This window comes from Diaphorina citri, unplaced genomic scaffold (genome assembly GCF_000475195.1).
Source record: "Diaphorina citri unplaced genomic scaffold, Diaci psyllid genome assembly version 1.1 scaffold568, whole genome shotgun sequence".
Lineage (NCBI taxonomy): Eukaryota > Metazoa > Arthropoda > Insecta > Hemiptera > Psyllidae > Diaphorina > Diaphorina citri.
The window spans coordinates 104,701-129,143 of record NW_007378002.1 but is presented as its reverse complement, the minus strand read 5'-3'; the positions used below and the strand labels follow the sequence as shown (position 1 = coordinate 129,143).

Here is a 24,443-nt window from a genome sequence, read left to right as displayed (position 1 = left end):
GGGTTCAGGCAGCTAACAGAAAGTCTCAGGGGAGACTCTTTCAATTTTCCCATTTTCTTCGATAATTTCTACGGTTAACGTAAAGAAATATGTTCTTTGCCTCTTCCTTTTACCCTCTCTTGTACCTTTCCCTTTTTCTCCTTTTTTTTTCTCCCTTTCCAATTCCTGCTTCTCTTTCTTATTCTTTTTCGTGTTACAATTTCTACGGTTAACGTAAAGAAATATGTTCTTTGCCTCTTCCTTTTACCCTCTCTTGTACCTTTCCCTTTTTCTCCTTTTTTTTCTCCCTTTCCAATTCCTGCTTCTCTTTCTTATTCTTTTTCGTGTTCATGTTCTGCGTTCTCTCCTCCTATAAAAGAATAAAAATGGTACACTTACCCTAGGCATTACACTGTTATTTCCTATGTTACCTCTTTCATTTTGCATTCAATGAAAACTGGACCTGTCAGATTAACGTCTTCCTCGTTTGTCAGACACAGTGTATTTATCAGAACATCCTTGTAAGTTTTGATTCCGATCCTTCATTCAATCCCTTTTTCTTGTCCTGGGCATCCTTGACCTATTTATAGCCTTGAACTTCGCGTTCTCTCTCTTATTTTTGTGTGCTAAAACCTCCTATAAATCTTTTTCATAAGTTTATTACAAGTAGGCATTACACTGTTATTTCCTATGTTACCTCTTTCATTTTGCGTTGAATGAAAACTGGACCTGTCGGATTAACATCTTCCTCGTTTGTCAGACACAGTGTATTTATCAGAATATCCTTGTAAGTTTTGATTCCGATCCTTCAATCTCTTTTTCTTGTCCTGGGCATCCTTGACCTATTGATAGCCTTGACCTTTTTTATTACAAGTAGGCATTACACTGTTATTTCCTATGTTACCTCTTTCATTTTGCGTTGAATGAAAACTGGACCTGTCGGATTAACATTTTCCTCGTTTGTCAGACACAGTGTATTTATCAGAACATCCTTGTAAGTTTTGATTCCGATCCTTCAATCCCTTTTTCTTGTCCTGGGTATCCTTGACCTATTGATAGCCTTGACCTTCCTTGGAGAAATGAATAACTTGGATCCTTGGAAGTGTCTACAGAACTTTGACACCTTCTCCTTTCCATTTCTTTCCACCTGCGCTTTAACCTGTGTAAGTGTACAAGTGTCACAATCGACTGAAGAGCCTTTCCATTTCTTTCCACCTTCGCTTTAACCTGTGTAAGTGTACAAGTGTCACAATCGACTGAAGAGGGGGGAAAGGCGGACGAAAAAAAGGAATAAATTTAATTCCATTTTTCCCCCTTTTTCCTGTCAAGAAATGGTAGGAAGGTGCGATATGAAAATCAATTAAGAACTCGAAATTGAACACTGCGAGTGGTTTCGACGAAAAAAGGAGGGAAGGAGTAAAAAAACTCTGAAACACGTAAGGACCACTTGGGAATTGGAAAAAAAGTAAGTGAGGAAGTTGAGGAACGTTCTGAATAAGAAATGGGGCCCCTTGCCCCTCTCCCGATCGCCCCCTCTGCCACTTTTGCCCCTCGTCGACTGAAGAGGGGGGAAAGGCGGACGAAAAGAAGGAATAAATTTAATTCCAATTTTCCCCCTTTTTTCTGTCAAAAAATGGTAGGAAGGTGCGATATGAAAATCAATTAAGAACTCGAAATTGAACACTCCGAGTGGTTTCGGCGAAAAAAGGAGGGAAGGAGTAAAAAACTCTGAAACACGTAAGGACCACTTGGGAATTGGAAAAAAAGTAAGTGAGGAAGTTGAGGAACCGTTCTGAATAAGAAATGGGGCCCTTGCCCCTCTCCCGATCGCCCCCTCTGCCACTTTTGCCCCTCGTCCTCCTTTTGTCCCTCCTTCTTTGCCCCCCGAACCAAACCTCCTGTATCATACGATTGCCACCCGAAATATTAATATGTAAAAGAACAATCTAGTACATTTCCTAAAGGGCCTATATCATCTCAGTTTACGAAAAGAAAGGACGTATATATTTTACTTTTACAAAATTTCTCTTGTTACATTTTTACAAAAAAATCCCATGAATGTCTCAGCTCAAAACAGGTCCGCCTCATTGTCCCTGGGAACTATGGTTGGCTTTCCATCGAACATGTATCTGATCTTTCTAAGACCAGCTGTTTTTAGAACGTCAGTGATCTCACGTCGGCTCATTTCTGTCACGTCCAAATCAAATATGGTCTTGCCTGTAAAGGGGAACAATGGCTTACTTCAGGGGGGGATGCTCCAAATTTTCGAAGTCTGGCCTACAGGAGCCCCAAAACCAAGAAACTTTTTGTTACGAAGAACAAAGTATAAGGTATACAATACATATAATTTTGAAATACGGGTCCCCCACAAATTTTCACCTGGAGGGGTGGATGATCCAACTTATAGACAGACATTTTAAGTAAATTACTAAATCGGGGGTCTCTAAATGCCTGAGCCCCGGTCAGGGCCGTATCCAGGATTTTGTCAAAGGCAGGGGGGCTGAGAGTACATACACTGATGTACCGGGGTGGATGCTCCAAATTTTCTTAGTCTGGCCTACAATAAAGGAGTCTCTAAATGCCTGAGCCCGGTCAGGGCCGTATCCATGCAGGATTTTGTCAAAGGGGGGGCGAGAGTCTAAACGCTGATGTAGCGGGGTGGATGCTCCAAATTTTCTGAGTCTGGCCTACAATAAAGGAGTCAAATAAAATCCCCCCCCCAATACGGCCCTGGCCTCGATGCATTTCAAATAACAGCTAGCCACCAATCTCACCTTCTTTGTCTTCAAAGACCAGGGTCGGATTTAGGCCGCAGTCTTTTTCATACGTTAAGTTGTTCCACAAGGGCAGATCGAACTTAACAAAGCTTTCGATCTCATTGCTGTGACTGATGAAGGGGCAATATTTGAAGACGATCTTGGTAACTTTGTTAGCACCGGGAGAGTCGAAGTAGCCGAAAAACCGGTCAAATAAAGGCATCTTGAGCATTTTCGTAGTTTTTGAGACGGGGAGTGTGTAGGTGATTTCAAGATACCTAATTTAGAGAAGTTTAATTCTTACAGCTCATATGTATACCTATGTTTAGTTACAATGGTTACTTTATTACTTAAAAAGCGGTTCCTGTATATTGGTATTTATTGGTAGCTATAGAATTTATCAATACATTTTTTTGCTGACCAATAAAAACATTTTAAAAAGCGGTTCCTGTATTGATATTTATTGGTAGCTATAGAATTTATCAATACATTTTTTTGCTGACCAATAAAAACATTTTTTTTTAGATGTCCATTAGCCGATAAATATTGTTATTGGTATTACATACCTACATTAATTTATTACTTACATTCCTATCTTCATGACTCCAATATTACCTACCTAGATATTACCTAGCTACCTCGTAAAAGTGTCAGTGAAGATGGCTGTATTTTTATGGTACAAGTAGGTACGTAAGTAATCTACCTAGTGCCTATCTATTTATAATAGGGTAGGCACATATCAGTGTTTAGTTCATCATTGCCTAACACTTCGTTAATAACACGAACTAATGGTCAGTAACACATTGCTTAACCGCAGATTCTGCAGATTCCGCACCTATTCAAATAAGAGTAAATCTTGATGGAATTCTCTGGAAGATTGCTAATATTGCTGTGATTGCTACCATCTCATCCTATCAATGTGGTTTTAAAGTCATCAAAGCCCTTTATATCTTCATAATCAGTCATCACACTTGACGATCGCATTAAAGGAATTAGATTATAAATGGCACATACACTATCTTTATATTAATCATGAAGTGGATGTTGGCTATTTTAATGAGCTAATAATAAGCGTAAAAGTTTTTCAGGTGGGCGGAAAATTCATTTCATTTCGTCCATTTTTCAACCAGAATCTTTTTTCTGTCATCGCCATTTGGCTACAGCTGAAGCCGCATCCTTAATCTCAGTCCCGTCCACTTTTCCTACTCGTACGTACACTTCGAACTATTTTCCTGAACGCTTTGACAGTTAGAATGAACTGCAAATTCTATGACACACTCTCAATATGTTGTCATCTTCTGGTTACATAACACAGCTCAGACTGTCATACGAGTAAATAATGTTATTGGTTTAGAAAGTATATGGATAAGTAGATAAAGAGGAGTAAGAATAAAAGGCATAGAAACATTCAGCCATGTATTATCAGGGCTGTTCATAGGGGGCTTATCTGGTCCCGAGGCCAGGCTCCTCAAGGGGGGACCAGAGGTTTAGATAAAACTTCCCCTGGTGAAACATTGCGGGGCATCCCGTAAAATAATTTACGTCACTAGCCCCCTCCTCGAAGGGGTCCGGCATGTGTAAATTCTTTTTCGGGGTGCCCCGCAATGTTTCACCAGGAGCTCCTCCCCTAGGTCAATTGATTGACGGGGGTGGATGCTCCAAATTATAGGCATTTGGGCCCCTGAATGTGTTCCTGCGAGGGGTGGGAAGGGGCCCATTATTGGAGTTATCCCCGGGTCCGGTTATGTTATAGACGGCCTTGTGTACTACCTAGATATATGGGTTACCTACATAATTATCTAAAAGAACCTATTACAATTAGGTGTACCTACTACATAGCATTCTAGTATTTTTTTCCATTGATGTACATAATGTAGATTCACCTATATCTCAGAAGTTATACCTACTACCTATGTACTGAAGTACATATTTTCAAAGTAGGTACCTAGTGGCACTCCTTTCAGTGACCACAATACAATACATGATAAACAGTTATACAATCTGAGAAGACCTACACTTATTGACGTGTGACGGAGATCACCTAATGGAGAGTTATATAACAAGTGTCATCTCATGAGACGTCAGGGACCTACATATTGTATTTCCTGGGTCATGTCTGTGGAAAATAGGCACATGACCTACATCTTCTTCCTCCTCGCCTTTTCCCGTGTTCAAATGAGGTCATCCTCTCAATCAGCCCTAGCTAGGGTGATTGCTTTGGGCTGACATTTGGTTTTGGCCACAAAAATTTTACAAGTGGATGCCCTTCGCACCCAACCTTTGTTTTAAAGAGTACTATTATTATTATTATTATTATTATTATTATTATTATTATTATTATTATTATTATTATTATTATTATTATTATTATTATTATTATTACTACCTATATGTATACCCGCCTTATAAGTTGGTGGTCAAGTCAGAGTCATATTATAGGGAACTAGGTACTCGAGGTTCTTTATCCAAAAGTTAGCAAGAAAAAACTTTGTTGAGCTTTCTCCACTCTTCTTCTCCTTCCTCTTCCTCCTCTTCTTCTTCTCCTTCTTCTTCTCCTTCTCCTTCTTCTTGTTCTCCTTCTTCTTCTCCTTCTCCTCCTCCTCCTCCTCCTCCTCCTCCGATCTCTTTTCCAAAGTTCAATCCGCTGATGAGCTCCAAACTTCATCAACAAAAAAGCTCACAATGTGTCTTAATTAGAAGCGGGAGTACCTAAAAAGAAGCTCAGGTAAAGGGGGGTAAAGTCTATCAAAAACCGGGGTAGGTAGGTAGGGTAAGTACCTAAAGGATAATTTTCTTTACCGAACCTTAAGGTTACTTTACCAAACCTTAAGGTTTGGTAAAGACTGTTTTTCAGTCGTGTTGTGGAAAGGACTGTTTTTCAGTCGTGTTGTGGAAAGGTTTAAACTTAAACCTTTCCACAACACGACTGAAAAACGTCGGATTTTTCTTTTTTTTTACCTAAACTTATTATTTTATTATTATTATTATTACAATATTTATTTTGATTGACAGGTTTTAGGTTCTTTTTGTTTCAACATACTTTCTCTCTTTATTGAGTAATTGATGCCTAATTAAGTTCAATCAGTTAATGTCTGAGGCTTAAGATAAGTCTTTCCTTCATGTGGCTCCCTAAAATGAAACCGCCCAAAAAATATACAAACGGGAAATTGGGATTAACTAGGTTGTTTGTTACATCCCTATAATTATTATTAGTAGATATGTCTAATTTATATCTCTATTTAAAATTACAGGTTTTAATGGGCCTATTAGATACCTATCTAGCTATAAATAATAGAACTAGGTAATAGAAATAGATTCATCTTCTACTGATCTAGTCTCAAGTCTAGCACATGTCTATCCCACCTGTCTTAACTACCTTTACCTAATTACATGATAATCTTACCACTATTGAACTTTACACTACTTTCCATGGTCAATGGCCATGGCTATACTTTCGAGAGAACCAGGTTCGAATATGGATAGTTGAATCTTAGGTACCTACATCTCAATTTGTTTTGATAAAGCGTCTCGCCCTAAATTATAGTAATTACCAACAAGTTTCCAATTAACTAACTTACTAACAGAAGTAACTAATTCCCAAACGAAATATTGACCTAAAAATTACCCATCGAAAACGTTAATCTATACAATTTTACTCTCACCTCGGGCTTTTTATGTTGTACCTACCTACTTGTTCTTCTTTTCCTTTTTCTCCTCCTCCTCCTTCTTCTTCTTCTTCTCATTACTAACAGAAGTAACTAATTCCCAAACGAAATATTGACCTAAAAATTACCTATCGAAAACGTTAATCTATACAATTTTACTCTCACATCGGGCTTTTTATGTTGTACCTACTTGTTCTTCTTTTCCCTTTTCTCCTCCTCCTTCTTCTTCTTCTTCTCCTTCTTCTTTTTCTCCATCTTGTTCTTGTTTCGTGATTTGCTAAAAATTACCTATCGAAAACGTTAATCTATACAATTTTACTCTCACCTCGGGCTTTTTATGTTGTACCTACTTGTTCTTCTTTTCCTTTTTCTCCTCCCTTTCTTCTTCTTCTTCTTCTCCCTATCGAAAACGTTAATCTATACAATTTTACTCTCACCTCGGGCTTTTTATGTTGTACCTACTTGTTCTTCTTTTCCCTTTTCTCCTCCTTCTTCTTCAACTTTACACTACTTTCCATGGTCAATGGCCATGGCTATACTTTCGAGAGAACCAGGTTCGAATATGGATAGTTGAATCTTAGGTACCAACATCTCAATTTGTTTTGATAAAGCGTCTCGCCCTAAATCATGGTAATTACCAACAAGTTTCCAATTAACTAACTTACTAACAGAAGTAACTAATTCCCAAACGAAATATTGACCTAAAAATTACCTATCGAAAACGTTAATCTATACAATTTTACTCTCACCTCGGGCTTTTTATGTTGTACCTACTTGTTCTTCTTTTCCCTTTTCTCCTTCTTCTTCTTCTCCATCTTGTTCTTGTTTCGTGATTTGTTTTTTATAATGGGTACCTACTACCTACTGCGTTTTATATTATAAGTATACTTGTTTCTTCTTCGTTTTATTGACGTATTTCGGGAACTTCCCACACTAGTATTTTCGAAACCCTACACCTCTATGAGGTTGGACCGTTGGAGTATAGGTCATTGTTGAGAGTGATTTGAATATCGTCTATTACCATGGAGATGTCTATTACCACACAGATGGACACACTTTCTCACCTCCAAGGTCGTATGGATAGTTCTAGTTACAGGATGATCTGAAAGATCTGTAACACCCATAGGTATTTACATTTGAAGACCCCACGGGAAAAAAGATGGGAGTCCACCTTTTCTCATTTTGAGAAAATCGCGTTTTAAACTTTGAAACGCTATTACTAAATGCTAACACTTGGGATTTTAAGAGAGTGATTTGAATATCGTCTATTACCATGGAGATGTCTATTACCACACAGATGGACACACTTTCTCACCTCCAAGGTCGTATGGATGGTTTATGAGGTTGGAGTGTAGGTCATTGTTGAGAGTGATTTGAATATCGTCTATTACCATGGAGATGTCTATTACCACACAGATGGACACTTTCTCACCTCCAAGGTCGTTTCGATAGATCTAGTTACAGGATGATCTGAAAGATCTGTAACACCCATAGGTATTTACATTTCCTAAGATAAAACCATTTGGAGTTTTGGCGTCTCCACTAACGAATTTCCAACTCTTCCCCATCTGTAACACCCATAGGTATTTACATTTCCTAAGATAAAACCATTTGGAGTTTTGGCGTCTCCACTAACGAATTTCCAACTCTTCCCTCTACAAGCAATTTATTAACTCCCTATGGTCCTAAAATTTTAAAATAATCAAAAGTAACACCATTAGAACAAGTAGGTAGATTCTCATGATCAGGAACTTTGTTACACTACTAAGAATGTATGAGTACCTAATTGAGTATACCTAGCAATTTATTAACTCCCTATGGTCCTAAAATTTTAAAATAATCAAAAGTAACACCATTAGAACAAGTAGGTAGATTCTCATGATCAGTACTTTGTTACACTACTAAGAATGTATGAGTACCTAATTGAGTATACCCATTACCTACCTCCATAAATGGATGGGTATACATACCTATACACATAGATATGAATATACACAATAATATCAATAAAATATTGATCCTCTTGAATGAACAGCATGGTGTAAGTTATTGGACTTGAGAGTCGGTGTTTTCTTCAAGAACATCACATCATGGTCAATCCACAAGCTTGAACTTTCTTTTTAATCTCTCGCTAAGTATGGTAGACTGGGGTAAATGGACACCCATGGATCCTCGTTTCTTATTCAAATTTTCGCTGTATTTTCCTTGTTTTCTGTGATTGTTCCCGATTTGCTTTTGAAGTTCCCTCATGGTTCAAGTATAGGGATTTAACGTCACTTTTAACAACTTAGGTCTTCTCTCTTCTCGTGACAAGGGCGTGACATTCGGCAAAAAGCTATACCCACCTCCTCATGGTTCAAATGTCAACAGTAAATTTTCTTTTTTTCATGGGGTCAGAAGTCATGGGGAGCCTGTAAGATGTGGTTCAAAGTTTTCCCATAATATTGCAGGACATTGTATAATTTCGTTCAGGACAGCCACACTACTATCACGTGACATGTGTGTTTCTACATTAACTCATTTATGCCCAAATTAAATTTTGGTGGATTTGTTTGAGGAAAGGTAAATCAGAAATAAGTCATAACAAACTGACCACTGACCCCAAATATATTTTTGTTCCCATTTGGGATCAGCGTGCGCAAATGAGTTAAGTCGTCGCGTCACGTTGTCCCCAGTTTACCCTATTCTCAGATTTGTGTTTAATGACAGACCACTAGTCTCTCTCTCTCTCTCTCTCTCTCTCTCTCTCTCTCTCTCTCTCTCTCTCTCTCTCTCTCTCTCTCTCTCTCTGTCACACACACTTTTCCTCTATTTTGAAAGGGAATCTCATGCGAAATTTTTAAAAAATCTATTTGACAGGAGTGTAGGTAAACTTTTTTTTCAGTAATAATTTCCAGATGGTTCCAAATTAACTCCAGTGACTTACCATTTACGGCTTCATAATTTGCCCACCAGGTAAGTTTTTGACTTAAGGGGGGGGCTGTCAATTCCCAATGAAGGTCCATACCAAATTTGGTGCTTTCCTGAATAAATGCAGCTTTTGGCCAAAATTGTGACGTTAGGCCACCCACTAAATTTCTGTGTTTACAAAAATGATTTTTACTCTCAGAAAAAAGTGAAAGTGTCCACACACTCCACACAAACCAGCCGAGAATCTTGAAGAGTTTCGTATGTTTGTCGTTCAAATTGACTGAATTTGAACAAACCTAATGGTAAAAATACTTTAACCCTTTCACCCCGACTTATTTTAGGAAGAATCTTTCAAATTTTCTGATCAGGCATTATTGTGTTTCCCGTTCAATTGAGGACCCTACAAAGTTTTATGTCCTCCTAGGACTATTGAACAAAAATCGATATGGAGACTAAACCAGACAAGTTAGCCAAGTGAATTTTACTGACGTCTTACATCACAAAAGAAACATTATTTGAAAAACACTGAGAACGGAATTTTTTCGATAGATCTGGGATGATATATCCCATTTTAAATATCATGATTCTGTGGAACGTTTTATCCCTTTAGGGGTGAAAGGGTTAAGGTATAATTCTGTACATATCTATCAATGACGAATGTCTATGTGTGTTCAGTAGACATTCCTATAGATTTGTGCTGATGACCAGATGGACAATAGAGTAGACATTAGACTCACCTATACTTGGTTACATGAACTACACGGTAAATGGACACCCATGGATCCTCGTTTCTTATTCAAATTTTCGCTGTATTTTCCTTATTTTCTGTGATTGTTCCCGATTTGCTTTTGAAGTTCCCCCATGGTTCAAGTATAGGGATTTAACGCCACTTCGGTAAATGGACACCCATGGATCCTCGTTTCTTATTCAAATTTTCGCTGTATTTTCCTTATTTTCTGTGATTGTTCCCGATTTGCTTTTTATGTTCCCTCATGGTTCAGGTATAGGGATTTAACGTCACTTTTACCAACTTAGGTCTTCTCGTGACAAGGGTTTTACCCACCATTCGGCAAAAAGCTACCCACCTCCTCATGGTTCAAATGTCAACAGTAAATTTTCTTTTTTTCATGGGGTCAGAAGTCATGGGGAGCCAGTAAGATGTGGTTCAAAGTTTTCCCATAACATTGTAGGTATAATTTCGTTCAGGACAGCCCACACTACTATCACGTGACATGTGTGTTTCTACCTTAACTCATTTATGCCCAAATTAAATTTTGGTGCATTTGTAATTGAGGAAAGGTAAATCATAAATAAGTCAAACTTACCACTGACCCCAAATATATTTGTTCCCATTTGGGATCAGCGTGCGCAAATGAGTCGTCGGTCCTCATGGTTCAAATGTCAACAGTAAATTTTCTTTTTTTCATGGGGTCAGAAGTCATGGGGAGCCAGTAAGATGTGGTTCAAAGTTTCCCCATAATATATTGTAGGTATAATTTCGTTCACGACAGCTACACTACTATCACGTGACATGTGTGTTTCTACCTTAACTCATTTATGCCCAAATGAGTGGTCCGGTGCCAGACTTGCCTAACCCTCAGTTTCTTCAAATTGAGATAATGAGACCTAAAGTTGGGCTAGATTTAAAAACCCTGAAAATGAAGTAGGTATTCCCTGAAATGAAGAATTTTATTTGGAAACATACCTAGTTGTCGAATCTTTTTTAGTACTTCCTCCTAATGGAGGTAGCTCGAAATTTTCAAATTTGTGGGTGAGGCAAGTCTGGCACCGGACCACTCAAATTAAATTTTGGTGGATTTGTTTGAGGAAAGGTAAATCAGAAATAAGTCATAACAAACTTACCACTGACCCCAAATATATTTGTTCCCATTTGGGATCAGCGTGCGCAAATGAGTTAAGTCGTCGCGTCACGTTGTCCCCAGTTTACCCTATTCTCAGATTTGTGTTTAATGATAGACCACTAGCACCTACCATGAAATTCTTGTAAGTACCGGATTGTGATCTTCATTCTATGTAGATTCTATAGCCTCTATTATTAGACGCGTTCAGAACATTCAATTTGTCATAAGTCATAAAATTTATACAGGGTTACTCCGCGCAGAGCTGGTAGCATGGTACATAACTACACTCAGGTGATAGCCTTTGGATCGACTTGGGATTAATGTTTGGGTGTTTTACTTACTTCTTGTCTTGATAATAATGAGCTTAACCCATATTTTAGGGCAGTTGCCCCTACACCTAAGCCTCAAAGTGGTCTTTTTGTGTAGGTATAGGTAATATTATAATGAGACCAAAATTACACTTGTTAAAACTTTAAATAACTACATATTAAGAATTAACAACACTTAAACTTAAAGTCAAGTGTTGTTAATTCTTAATAGGTATGTTTATGTTATCCTGATAATAATATGGTCTTTTCTTCCAGACATTCTATTTACATGTCCCCTATTTCCAAGAATACCATTTCTCGCAAATGTCATTCATCAAGAGGTCTAATAAAAAGAGAGGCTTTTTTCAAAAACAATCCAGAGAGGAATAGAAAATTAGGACCGTGACAGACCACTAGCACCTACCATGAAATTCTTGTAAGTACCGGATTGTGATCTTCATTCTATGTAGATTCTATTGGGATTAATGATATACCTCTATTATTAGACGCGTTCAGAACATTCAATTTGTCATAAGTCATAAAATTTATACAGGGTTACTCCGCGCAGTGCTGGTAGCATGGTACATAACTACACTCAGGTGATTGCCTTTGGATCGACTTGGGATTAATGTTTGCTTAATCCATATTTTAGGGCAGTTGCCCCTACACCTAAGCCTCAGAGTGGTCTTTTTGTGTATGTATAATATTATAATGAGACCAAAATTACACCTGTTAAAACTTTAAATAACTATTAAGAATTAACAACACTTACCTACCTTAAAGTCAAGTGTTGTTAATTCTTAATAGGTATCTTTATGTTATCCTGATAATAATATGATCTTTTTTTCCAGACATTCTATTTACATGTCCCCTATTTCCAAGAATACCATTTCTTAAATCTGAAAACTGGGAAGATGGTGCAAAAATGAGAGAAAGTTTGTCAAAAGTTGTTCCTTTAACTTCCTTTTGTAATTAATTAGGACCTTTTTTTTTTTTTTTTTTTTTTTTTTTTTTCTTCTTCTTAAAAGAAAAACAAGTTCTTTGGTAGGTAGGTAGTTACTCATTAAAAAGCAAAGTTTATTTTTCCAAACAGTTTCCATCAGGCGGAATGCTAAGTTACTTCCTCGACCGTTGCGTCGGTCGTGTTGATGAGTCAGATTTGAATCCTGGCTCTCTGGAAATAAAGGCCTATCAAAACTCTTTTTTTTTCTTCTTCTTTTTTTAAGAGGTTGAAAAAAAGAGGTTTGATAGAGGGTACTCCCGAAATCGAAGAGAGAAGGAAGACAGGATAGGAAAAAGCCAGCCGTTCACAGAACGAACATTACATGCTCAGGATGAAATCCGCCCCGGACGGGAATCGAAGACGCGGCCTAACGCTTACAAGGCAGACACGCTAATTCTTCTTCTTTTTTTAAGAGGTTGAAAAAAAGAGGTTTGATAGAGGGTACTCCCGAAATCGAAGAGAGAAGGAAGACAGGATAGGAAGAAGCCAGCCGTTCACAGAACGAACGTTACATGCTCAGGATGAAATCCGTCCCGGACGGGAATCGAAGACCTATTACAAGGCAGACGCGCTACCAACCAAGCTAACTAGGCTGGCTCAATTCACTTTAAACATTCTGATCAGGTAAAACTTTTGAAGGCCAAACTTTTCAGCTCCCCGGAAATTAAAAAGCAAAGGAAAAAAATCCGAGACTTTTTGTTTATACATTTCAAATTAGAAAAAAAAGGGAGAAGAACAAGAAGCAAAAGAAGGAGAGAAAATTATTACTGTTGACAAATTTCATAAGAGAGAAATAATTAGTAGCTTCGATGGAGGAGGAAGAAGAGAAACGGATAAGGAACGAGAGAAAAGGGAGGAGATGTTTGAACAAAACTGATGAATATTCAAAGAAGAACAGGGAAAGAACACCCAACACAAACAGAAATTCGTCTTTTGCTTCTTCGTCTCTTCTTTGTTCTCTCCTTTTTGTATCGTTCCAAGTTTTGGAAAATTTATTTCCTACGGGGTGATTCGCCAAACTTTTCAGCTCCCCGGAAATTAAAAAGCAAAGGAAAAAAATCCGAGACTTTTTGTTTATACATTTCAAATTAGAAAAAAAAGCAAAAGAAGGAGAGAAAATTATTACTGTTGACAAATTTCATAAGAGAGAAATAATTAGTAGCTTCGATGGAGGAGGAAGAAGAGAAACGGATAAAGGACGAGAGAAAAGGGAGGAGATGTTTGAACAAAACTGATGAATATTCAAAGAAGAACAGCGAAAGAACACCCAACACAAACAGAAATTCGTCTTTTGCTCCTTCGTCTCTTCTTTGTTCTCTCCTTTTTGTATCGTTCCAAGTTTTGGAAAATTTATTTCCTACGGGGTGATTAAAAAAAAGTCTAGGAAACCCCCTAGGTATTTTCAAGTAATGACTGTTATCTTGAGATTGTTATGTCCTTTCTGCCTCACCCACAATAAATACGAGGGCTTTCATGATATTGCGTCCTTGGAAAGGCCTTTAATCCTGCAAGACAACCTCAAAGTTTAAAGGAAATCTGAGGCTAAATATAGATAAAGGTACCTATAGGGCTATAGATAAGTACCATCTTGTAAACCAATATAACGAGCGAAAGCCATGTCTTACCTTCTAAACACAGAGGGTCTTCGAGACTCATATTAATAAAATATTTCGCCAACACCTAGGACCTACGGACTCTTTCCCCTGCTCCTCCATCTCTTAGCCTCCAGAGTACTCCAGACGCGACGTAATACGAAACTTTGTTGGCCCAACAAAACTTTAATTTCGGAGAAGTGGGGGCAAACTTTTTAGGGCAAACTACCCTCCTCAAAGTTTAAAGGAAATCTGAGGCTAAATATAGATAAAGGTACCTATAGGGCTATAGATAAGTACCATCTTGTAAACCAATATAACTAGCGAAAGCCATGTCTTACCTCCTTAAACTCAAAGGGTCTTCGAGACTTTCATTTTAATAAAATATTTCGCCAACACCTAGGACCTTCGGACTCTTTCCCCTACTCCTCCATCTCTTAGCCCCCAGACGCGACGTAATACGAAACTTTGTTGGCCCAACAAAACTTTAATTTCAGAGAATGGGGGGCAAACTTTTTAGGGCAAACTACCCTTCTCTTTGAGAGAAAGATTTTAGTCCGAAATCCCCCTGAGGATCCCTAGTGTAGGGAGGAGAGGTCAGTGGTGGTTGTGGAAGGTTTTTGTAATATTGATGTCCCGAAAGAATTCTGAAAAACCAATGTTTTAAACTACCCTTCTCTTTGAGAGAAAGATTTTAGTCCGAAATCCCCCTGAGGATCCCTAGTGTAGTGAGGAGAGGTCAGTGGTGGTTGTGGAAGGTTTTTGTAATATTGATGTCCCGAAAGAATTCTGAAAAACCAATATTTTATTTCAGTATTTCCCCTGGTCATCGTTCTTGTTTTTCTATACCCCAAGTTAAAGATACCTTTCAACCGTTCCTACCTTCTATCTCTTACTCCCTCCTACTGTTCTACCGTTCCGTTTATTACCATGCCCATGAATATTATTACGCAATATTTTATTTCAGTATTTCCCCTGGTCATCGTTCTTGTTTTTCTATACCCCAAGTTAAAGATACCTTTCAACCGTTCCTACCTTCCATCCCTTACCCCCTCCTACTGTTCTACCGTTCCGTTTATTACCATGCCCATGAATATTATTACATCCCTACCCTACTTGTCTTCCCTCTTTACTTTGTTACCTAACCAATCAGTTTTCCCCCGAAATTTCCCTTTTATATCTTTTATCAACATTAAACGCAGGTTTTGGAAACTAATTAATAAAGTTTGATTGTGTAAACACGGATTTTCTTTGTTCTTCTTCGTCGACAGGGTGCGCCGAAAGTTTCGGTGTTTTGGGGGAATTTCGTTGATAACTGTCGCATGTCGCTGTGCTACTGTTACGGTTAATTATGTATGCATTTAATATGTATATGTATAATGGTTGTAACGCAGGTTTTGGAAACTAATTAATAAAGTTTGATTGTGTAAACACGGATTTTCTTTGTTCTTTTTCGTCGACAGGGTGCGCCGAAAGTTTCGGTGGTTTTGGGGGAATTTCGTCGATAACTGTCGCTTGTCGCTGTGCTACTGTTACGATTAATTATGTATGCATTTAATATGTATGTAAACAAAAAAAAAAAAAAAAATGGTTTTTTACCGCCGTTTTTATTTTGTAGCAATGAAACAACTGGTACATAAGACTCGTGTGGTCTGTGTCGTACTTCGGTCAGATTTTTTTGAACACGTCGGAATTCAAACCCTCAACTTTCGAGTCGGGAGCCAGTGAGTGCTCTTGACCACTCAGACCACTCATTCGGAAACGTAAACGATAAAAAAAAAAGGTTTTTTACCGCCGTTTTTATTTTGTAGCAATGAAACAACTGGTACACAAGACTCGTGTGGTCTGTGTCGTACTTTGGTCAGATTTTTTTGAACACGTCGGAATTCAAACCCTGAACTTTCGAGTCGGGAGTCAGTGCTCTTGACCACTTGGGTATTTCTTGGCTTCACTTTGAACAAAAACTCGAATCCACTGCGCTCTAACCTCCATGAGAAACAAATGTAACATGTAGTGCGCTCTATCGGATTTTTATGCAACTGTCTTATCTTTTCAATTTTTAGGTTAGAAAGGAAAATTTAAAATTTACAAAATCTGAAAACTGGGAAGATGGTGCAAAAATGAGAGAAAGTTTGTCAAAAGTTGTTCCTTTAACTTCCTTTTGTAATTAATTGACTCCACATTCTCAATTTGACACCATCAATTGCAAATCCTTACAACCATAGGATATTTTCAAATTTGACAAAGACAACAATGGTGTAATACCCATTTTCTGTAAGAAAATTATACCTCCCTCCCTACCAGCTGAAATAAATCAAGACAAGGTAAGCTTTCTGTGTTCTTACTTAAGTCCTCAACAAATCACCACCCCCTTTGTCACCCATCTGATGAGATACCTACATACGAAGATGATAGACCACTAGCACCTACCATGAAATTCTTGTAAGTACCGGATTGTGATCTTCATTCTATGTAGATTCTATTGGGATTAATCATACCTCTCTGACAAAGACAACAATGGTGTAATACCCATTTTCTGTAAGAAAATTATACCTCCCTCCCTACCAGCTGAAATAAATCAAGACAAGGTAGGTAAGCTCCCTGTGTTCTTACTTAAGTCCTCAACAAATCACCACCCCCTTTGTCACCCATCTGATGAGATACCTACATACGAAGAGGCCTGTATGGCACAACACAGTATCATGAAGTCCAATGTCACGTCACTCACATGTTACAAAAATCAATGAGTTAGAAGTTAGGTTTTTGCCAGCTTAGTTAGATTGGAAGATATCAGCCTTGTGCCTGCTTTGTAAGTACTAGGTCATAGGTTCAATTCTCACTATGGGCAACCTTTATCATAATCAGATAAGCATACGAAGAGGCCTGTATGGCACAACACAGTATCATGAAGTCCAATGTCACGTCACTCACATGTTACAAAAATCAATGAGTTAGAAGGTTTTTGCCAGCTTAGTTAGATTGGAAGATATCAGTGTTGTGCCTGCTTTGTAAGTACTAGGTCATAGGTTCAATTCTCACTATGGGCAACCTTTATCATAATCAGATAAAGTTTTTCTTGAAACACCTTTCCTTCTTCTCTCTTTGGTTTTAGAACAAAACTTCTGTTTTTACCTTCTATCAACCCTCTTGAAGCCAGCCTAGTTAGCTTAATTGGTAGTGTGTTTGCCTTGTAAGTGCTAGGCCATGGGTTTGATTCCCACCCGGGTGGATTTTATCCTGATTGTATACACCTTTCCTTCTTCTCTCTTTGGTTTTAGAACAAAACTTCTGTTTTTACCTTCTATCAACCCTCTTGAAGCCAGCCTAGTTAGCTTAGTTGGTAGTGTGTCTGCCTTGTAAGTGCTAGGCCATGGGTTTGATTCCCACCCGGGCGGATTTTATCCTGATGGTATGTTTGTTCTCGGAACGGCTGGCTTTCTCCTATCCTGTCTTTCTTCTCTCTTCGATTTTGGGATGATAAGACCATAGCAGTTACAGTTCCCTCTGTCAAACCTCTTAAAAAAAACTCTTGAAAATAAAAATAAGAATAAACTGGTAACTCACAACTTCAAATTTTCTATTGTGCTTTATTTCTCCTCATAGATGGTGAAGGATCAGTTTCGTGAACGCAATACAGCATGCAAAATATCACATGTAACATTTTGTGTGGACTCGCCAACTGAAATCCAACAGCAAGGTTGTATTGTTGAGAAACTGACATCCGCATAAAGCATTTTGTACCCAATCAAATCACCTCTTTGTTGGAAATCTAATTCCACACCTGACTTTTTGAGAAGTGGACTTTCTAACAAGCGTTATATCTCTGACATGTGTATACCTACCTACCTACCTACTATGAAGGTACTAAACTAAAGTTGTGAAAAATTCAAAAATAAAAAAAAAAAGATCCACAGTGAAATACCTACGGTCAAATCGCACCCTGTAGGTACGGTAAGGTCCCACCTATCCTTTTGTGTAAATATCACCATAGTTGTTACACCAGATAACAAAGTGTAGGGGGAGAAAATACCAGGAACAAGGAAACAAAGGTGGTGAAATCTTGGGGATGTTACAAGATGCACGTAAATAGGTACATAATATGTACATACAAGTAGCTAATACTACCATTATTACCTAATAGGTACCTACAGTAGAAGGATTGAGGCAAACTTCGGCAGGTGTCTCTCCTTTCAACGAAAGTATTGGAGATAATATAAAGGTGATGTGTCCACACATAGTCGACTGGCCGTCGATCGATGTCGACTGAACTGTCCAGTGTCCACACGGCCTCGACAAAATAGATTCACCTCGTTGATCGACGGCCGGTCGATTTTGTTTGGACACACCTTTTTAAGGCAGTTTTCGAACGCCAGGAAATGTTGAACTGGTGGAGCACACAAGGAGTATGAAAAAAAAGTCTGATACCTACCTACCTACCTGACTTCTACAAAGAGGACTGTACAAATGACATTATTACTGAAGTACAAATGGTCAATGTCTTGGTGCTTAGGTTCTATGTACATACCTACTTAACTACTTATACATATTTAAAATCCATTTTATAGTATGTAAGTCTACCAACGCAGGTTTTGGAAACTAATTAATAAAGTTTGATTGTGTAAACACGGATTTTCTTTGTTCTTTTTCGTCGACAGGGTGCGCCGAAAATTTCGGTGTTTTGGAGGAATTTTGTTGATAACTGTCGCTTGTCGCTGTGCTACTGTTACGGTTAATTATGTATGCATTTAATATGTATAAGTACAATGGTGGGATTGTTGAGAAACTGACATCCGCATAAAGCATTTTGTACCCAATCAAATCACCTCTTTGTTGGAAATCTAATTCCACACCTGCCTTTTTGAGAAGTGGACTTTCTAACAAGCGTTATATCTCTGACATGTGTATACCTACCTACCTACTAATAATATATGTAGGTACTAAACTAAAGTTGTGAAAAATTCAAAAATAAAAAAAAAAAGATCCACGGTGAAATACCTACGGTCAGATTGCACCCTGTAGGTCCGGTAAGGTCCCAATTTATCCACCCATCCTTTTGTGTAAATATCACCATAGACACCATAGTTGTTACACAAGATAACAAAGTGTAGGGGGAGAAAATACCAGGAACAAGGAAACAAAGGTGGTGAAATCTTGGGGATGTTACAAGATGCACATAGGTACATACAAGTAGCTAATACTACCATCATTACCTAATAGGTACCTACAGTAGAAGGATTGAGGCAAAATTCGGCAGGGTGTCCCCTTTCAAAACGAAAATATTGGAGATATTATAAAGGTGTGTCCACACATAGTCGACTGGCCGTCGATCGATGTCGACTGAACTGTCCACACTGCCTTGACAAAATAGATTCACCTCATTCACCTCGTCGATCGACGGCCGGTCGACAATGTTTGGACACACCTTTTTAAGGCAGTTTTCGAACGCCAGGAAATGTTGAACTGGTGGAGCACACAAGGACTATGAAAAAAAAAGTCTGATACCTACCTACCTGACTTCTACAAAGAGGACTGTACAAATGAAATTATTACTGAAGTACAAATGGTCAATGTCTTGGTGCTTAGGTTCTATAAATGTACTTATACATATTTAAAATCTATTTTATAGTATGTAAGTCTACCTATCTAAGGACTGATTGCGATTATACCTGTATTATACCTGTAGGTAGGGAGTACCAAAAAAGTGAGTAAAATGGGAGTACCTTCATCCAAAAATGCACGATGTTTGTAGTTTTTGAGCGAGTTATGTAGGTAGGTACCTCTGTACAGTCTTTACCTACCCTTACCGTCAGTCTAACTTATGAGTGACCTAAATACCATTCTAACATATTACTGACCTTACGCGTTTTTCCCTGCAGCTCGACAGCTCAGCAAAACTCTGGTATTTCTGCTCATTAATCTGATGTCTCATTCTTGAAATATTTGGGAAGACAGGAGAAGAACGAGAGAGAAAAAAATTCAGCAAAAACAAACTCGACAATTTATGAAGAAAAATTAACTTCCTTCGTTGAAAAATGCTAGGGGTGAACTTTTTTTCCTTCTTTTTACTTAATTAAACTTTTTTTTTCGTTACAAATGAAGGTATTTTCTGAACTATAATCGGGGGCGGGGGGCAGGGAAGAAAAAGGGTTTGACCTCTGACCCTTTCCCCCTCCCCTTGAGCTCAGACCGCGTTAAATTAGTTTCGATCTTTTAGTAGGAGGGTACCTATTCTATTCGGAAACGTAAACGATAAAAAAAGGTTTTTTAACGCCGTTTTTATCTTGTAGCAATGAAACAACTGGTACATAAGACTCGTGTGGTCTGTGTCGTACTTTGGTCATATTTTTTTGAACACGTCGGAATTCAAACCCTGAACTTTCGAGTCGGGAGTCAGTGCTCTTGACCACTTAGGTATTTCTTGGCTTCACTTTGAACAAAAACTCGAATCCACTGCGCTCTAACCTCCATGAGAAACAAATAAGCTCAAATGATCCAGGAGGACTGGGAATGGCTTCAGCTGCACTGTGCCTTGTTCATCAACAGTGAAACCTCAGGTATCTATATTTTTTTCTCTAGAGAAACAGTAGTGGATAGATATGTATCAATTGTATCATACAATGACTTGAAAATGTTTTTTTCCTAATGGTAATACATAATAAACATGTGAGTAGAAGTTGAACAATGGGCAAGTATCTGTACACAAAAAGCCCACTATGAAGCTTAGGTGTAGGCTCAAAAAGCCCTAAAAGACGGGTTAAGCTTCTACAAACCTTCTGGGCAAGTTTAATGCCATAGATAGCTAGTGAAGCAGTCAGTGCAATGGCACAAAATTCATTGAGGTGTATTAAAGGGACGATAATTTGTTAGGAGCATTCAAGTTCAACCCTTTTCTTTCTATCTATTTAATTGACTTTGCATGCCAATTGTAAGCTTTATGCACAATAAATAAAATGAAGTTATTTTCGTTATTATTTAATTTCCAGGAATTCCGCTCAACATGCAGCCGAAAAGCAAAAGTCGCGGCCTCATTCAGCGGCTCAAAGGCAAGCAGGGTCGATTCCGCGGTAATCTCTCAGGGAAGCGAGTGGACTTTACGTCTCGAACTGTGATATCTCCCGACCCTAATCTGCAAATCTACCAGGTGGGGATTCCAGAGCATGTGGCCAAAATATTGACGTACCCGGAGCGAGTACATCATGCTAACAAGGAACATTTGAAACAGCTCGTGCTGAATGGTCCTGATAAACATCCAGGTAAGGAATGGCGGATAGAAAAAATATTTGTTTCTCCTTGCATTATTGTTACACACGTATCCGTAAAAATAATGAGAGTATAACTCAAAAAAAAAACCTAGTTTTACAATGAGGTAATTGCAAAACTACAAATGGGTCCCCCATCTTCTCGTGGAATAGTTTTGATTTTCTTCCTTTCGATCTCAATGAAATCTCAAATCGAGTGATTTTTCTGATGGCTTGGGTATCTCATATGTGTAAATCTTATAAGAAAATTATACCTCCCTCCCTACCAGCTGAAATAAATCAAGACAAGGTAAGCTCCCTGTGTTCTTACTTAAGTCCTCAACAAATCACCAACCCCTTTGTCACCCATCTGATGAGATACCTACATACGAAAAGGCCTGTATGGCACAACACAGTATCATGAAGTCCAATGTCCCGTCACTCATATGTTGCAAAAATCAATGAGTTACAAGTTAGTTTTTTGCCAGCTTAGTTAGATTGGAAGATATCAGTGTTGTGCCTGCTTTGTAAGTGCTAGGTCACAGGTTCAATTCTTACTATGAGCAACCTTTATCATAATAAGATAAGGTTTTTCTTGAAACACCTTTCCTTCTTCTCTCTTTGGTTTTAGTACAAAACTTCTGTTTTTACCTTCTATCAATCCTCTTGAAAATAAGAATAGATGACAATCGAAGTCGTGCCCCTTTTAAAATAAATTTATTGAAAAAAAAAATAATAATAATATTTTTATTTTCCTCAGGTCTACTACGAGCGAAGGAGAGACTACTGAGTGAAGGTTACAGCAAGTGTGAAGGTTACATTAGAGCTATGGAATCCGGGAGATTGCAAACTCAGCCAGGATGTTCGGCAGAAGAAACCCTGGAAGCTGTTATCCTCAAGGAACTCTCTGTCATTCGAGACCATGCAGGTAATGAAACAATCAAGAAAAACAGCAACTTTTTTGTTTGGTAGGTACTTGACAGAGGAAACTGTAGTAATGAAGGCCTGAAATCGAAAATAATAATAATAGTGCTTATTTATACTGCTCGCATAGGACTGAAAAGTCCCTTTACTCTGATAAAATGCGCCCCGCGCGGGAACCCGCAACTAGCGCTTAAAAGGCAGGCGTGCTACCCTCGAAGTTTATTTTGACAAGCAAAAGGGACTTTTCAGTCTCATCCTGGCAGCGTAATCAGCATATATTCTATTCTCATCATCAAACCCTAAGTGGTTCCAGAAATGGGTCGACCGTGAACAGTCTCTCCACCTTTGAATATGCTGTTCTAAACTTGGTTAGAACCCTCCAAACCTTCCAACACCGTCAAATTATATTGAGGATAAAATTCCATACCTCGGCTGGGATTGAACCCACGCCCTCCTGTTTACCAGGCGAGCGGCTTGACCACTACGCCACCGAAAAGAGAAGGAGGACAGGATAGGAGAAACCCAACCGTTCCGAGAACGAACCTTATCTGCTTAGGTTAAAGTTTAGATACTAAGCTGATAACAGCTGATACTATACGTTGATCGGATTCGATTCCCGGCGGGGTCGAAATTTTTCCGGCCCTGTGCTTGGAGTTCGGGGTGCACTCAGCCTCGTGAGGACAATGGACTAGCTACATTAATCGACACCACTACGCCACCGAAAAGAGAAGGAGGACAGGATAGGAGAAACCCAACCGTTCCGAGAACGAACCTTATCTGCTTAGGTTAAAGTTCAGATATTAAGCTGATAAGAACAGATACTACACTTTGATCGGATTCGATTCCCGACGGGGTCGAAATTTTTCCGGCCCTGTGCTTGGAGTTCAGGGTGCACTCAGCCTCGTGAGGACAATGGCTACATTAATCGAGTAGCGACTAGTGACGGCATTAGGAGTGTAAAAAGATTATTGAAATATAGGAATTGATTGCGAGGGAGGCACTTAGTAATGATGTGATACCTACAAAAGTTCTGAAAAAGCTCTGCTTTAACACAACTAACTTGAGAGAATATTAATCACATTTACACATTTCTCCAGGTAAAGCGTGTCTACAAGAGTTACATCCAAGCAATGGGCCTCTGGTGATGGCCCTCAGTGGATCCAAAGGCTCCTTCATCAACATCTCCCAAATGATTGCCTGTGTGGGTCAGCAAGCTATCAATGGAAAGCGAGTACCGAATGGGTTCGATAACCGGTCCCTGCCACATTTCGACAAATTCTCCAAAGACCCTGCCTCAAAAGGTAATGTGAAATTTCTCCGATACGGCAATCGACTCAAGATTGCGTCCGAACTGAAGGTGAGATTTATTTTCATTGTTATTTCTTTTCTCTCCATTTATTTACTTATTAATTGAAGAATAGACTTGATTTTCACACTGCAAAACCGTAAGATGTGCCGAAGAAAGATAGATGATAGAGGGATATATCATTCAAGAATTTTGGCGATTCCCCACTTGCTCGGCAAGCCCCCAATATCTTAAGTGAAGAGGAAGGGAAAGATCATTTTATAAAATTCATGTTGATTTCAAAAATATAACCTAGTCAGCCTACTTAGTTTGGAGGGTCGCTGGTTCGATTTCCGCCCGGGGCGAACTTCATCCTAAACAGAAAACAGATAAGGTTCGTTCTCGGAACGGCTGGCTTTCTTCTGTCCTATCCTCCTCTCTTCGATTCCGGGAACATGAGACCTCCGTTATTATACCTCCGCCCGCCATCATGAAACCCAAAGCCCTCTGGACCGGGAAACAAATATTCTCCCTCATACTCAAACCGAACCGGGACTGTCCTGTCAATGCTAATCTGAAAACTAAAGGCCGCGCGTATACTTTCAAATTTTCTATTGTGCTTTATTTCTCCTCATAGATGGTGAAGGATCAGTTTCGTGAACGCAATACAGCATGCAAAATATCACATGTGACATTTTGTGTGGACTCGCCAACTGAAATCCAACAACAGTCTGGACCGGGAAACAAATATTCTCCCTCATACTCAAACCGAACCGGGACTGTCCCGTCAATGCTAATCTGAAAACTAAAGGCCGCGCTTACACTTCGAATGAAGAATTCTGTCATCGGGACTCTTACGTTATATTACGCAACTCGGAACTGTTGGCAGGTAAGAAGTGATTTCCGTGAAGGTTAAACAAT

The 24,443-nt window shown here is 38.7% G+C and overlaps 2 protein-coding genes and 1 pseudogene across 2 annotated transcripts in view; 2 read left to right on the top strand and 1 right to left on the bottom strand.

Moving 5' to 3' along the window:
• Window positions 1–2,042: 2,042 nt before the first annotated feature.
• On the bottom strand, window positions 2,043–3,099 carry LOC103510168. The gene is made up of 2 exons (XM_008474812.2): window positions 2,754–3,099; window positions 2,043–2,196 (listed from the first exon to the last, which is right to left on the bottom strand). The coding sequence occupies exons 1-2, from the start codon at window positions 2,965–2,967 to the stop codon at window positions 2,048–2,050; spliced, it is 363 nt and encodes a 120-aa protein (XP_008473034.1). The 5' UTR covers window positions 2,968–3,099; the 3' UTR covers window positions 2,043–2,047.
• A 17,450-nt stretch (window positions 3,100–20,549) lies between these two features.
• LOC113467848 lies at window positions 20,550–21,411 on the top strand (annotated as a pseudogene).
• A 167-nt stretch (window positions 21,412–21,578) lies between these two features.
• LOC103510180 (DNA-directed RNA polymerase III subunit RPC1) overlaps window positions 21,579–24,443 on the top strand; it is a 34,714-nt gene continuing 31,849 nt past the window's right edge. The window contains exons 1-2 of the mRNA XM_026824297.1: window positions 21,579–21,623; window positions 24,160–24,241. Coding sequence (XP_026680098.1) covers window positions 24,160–24,241 — 82 coding nt within the window. The 5' untranslated portion in view covers window positions 21,579–21,623. The remainder of the gene's footprint in view (window positions 21,624–24,159; window positions 24,242–24,443) is intronic.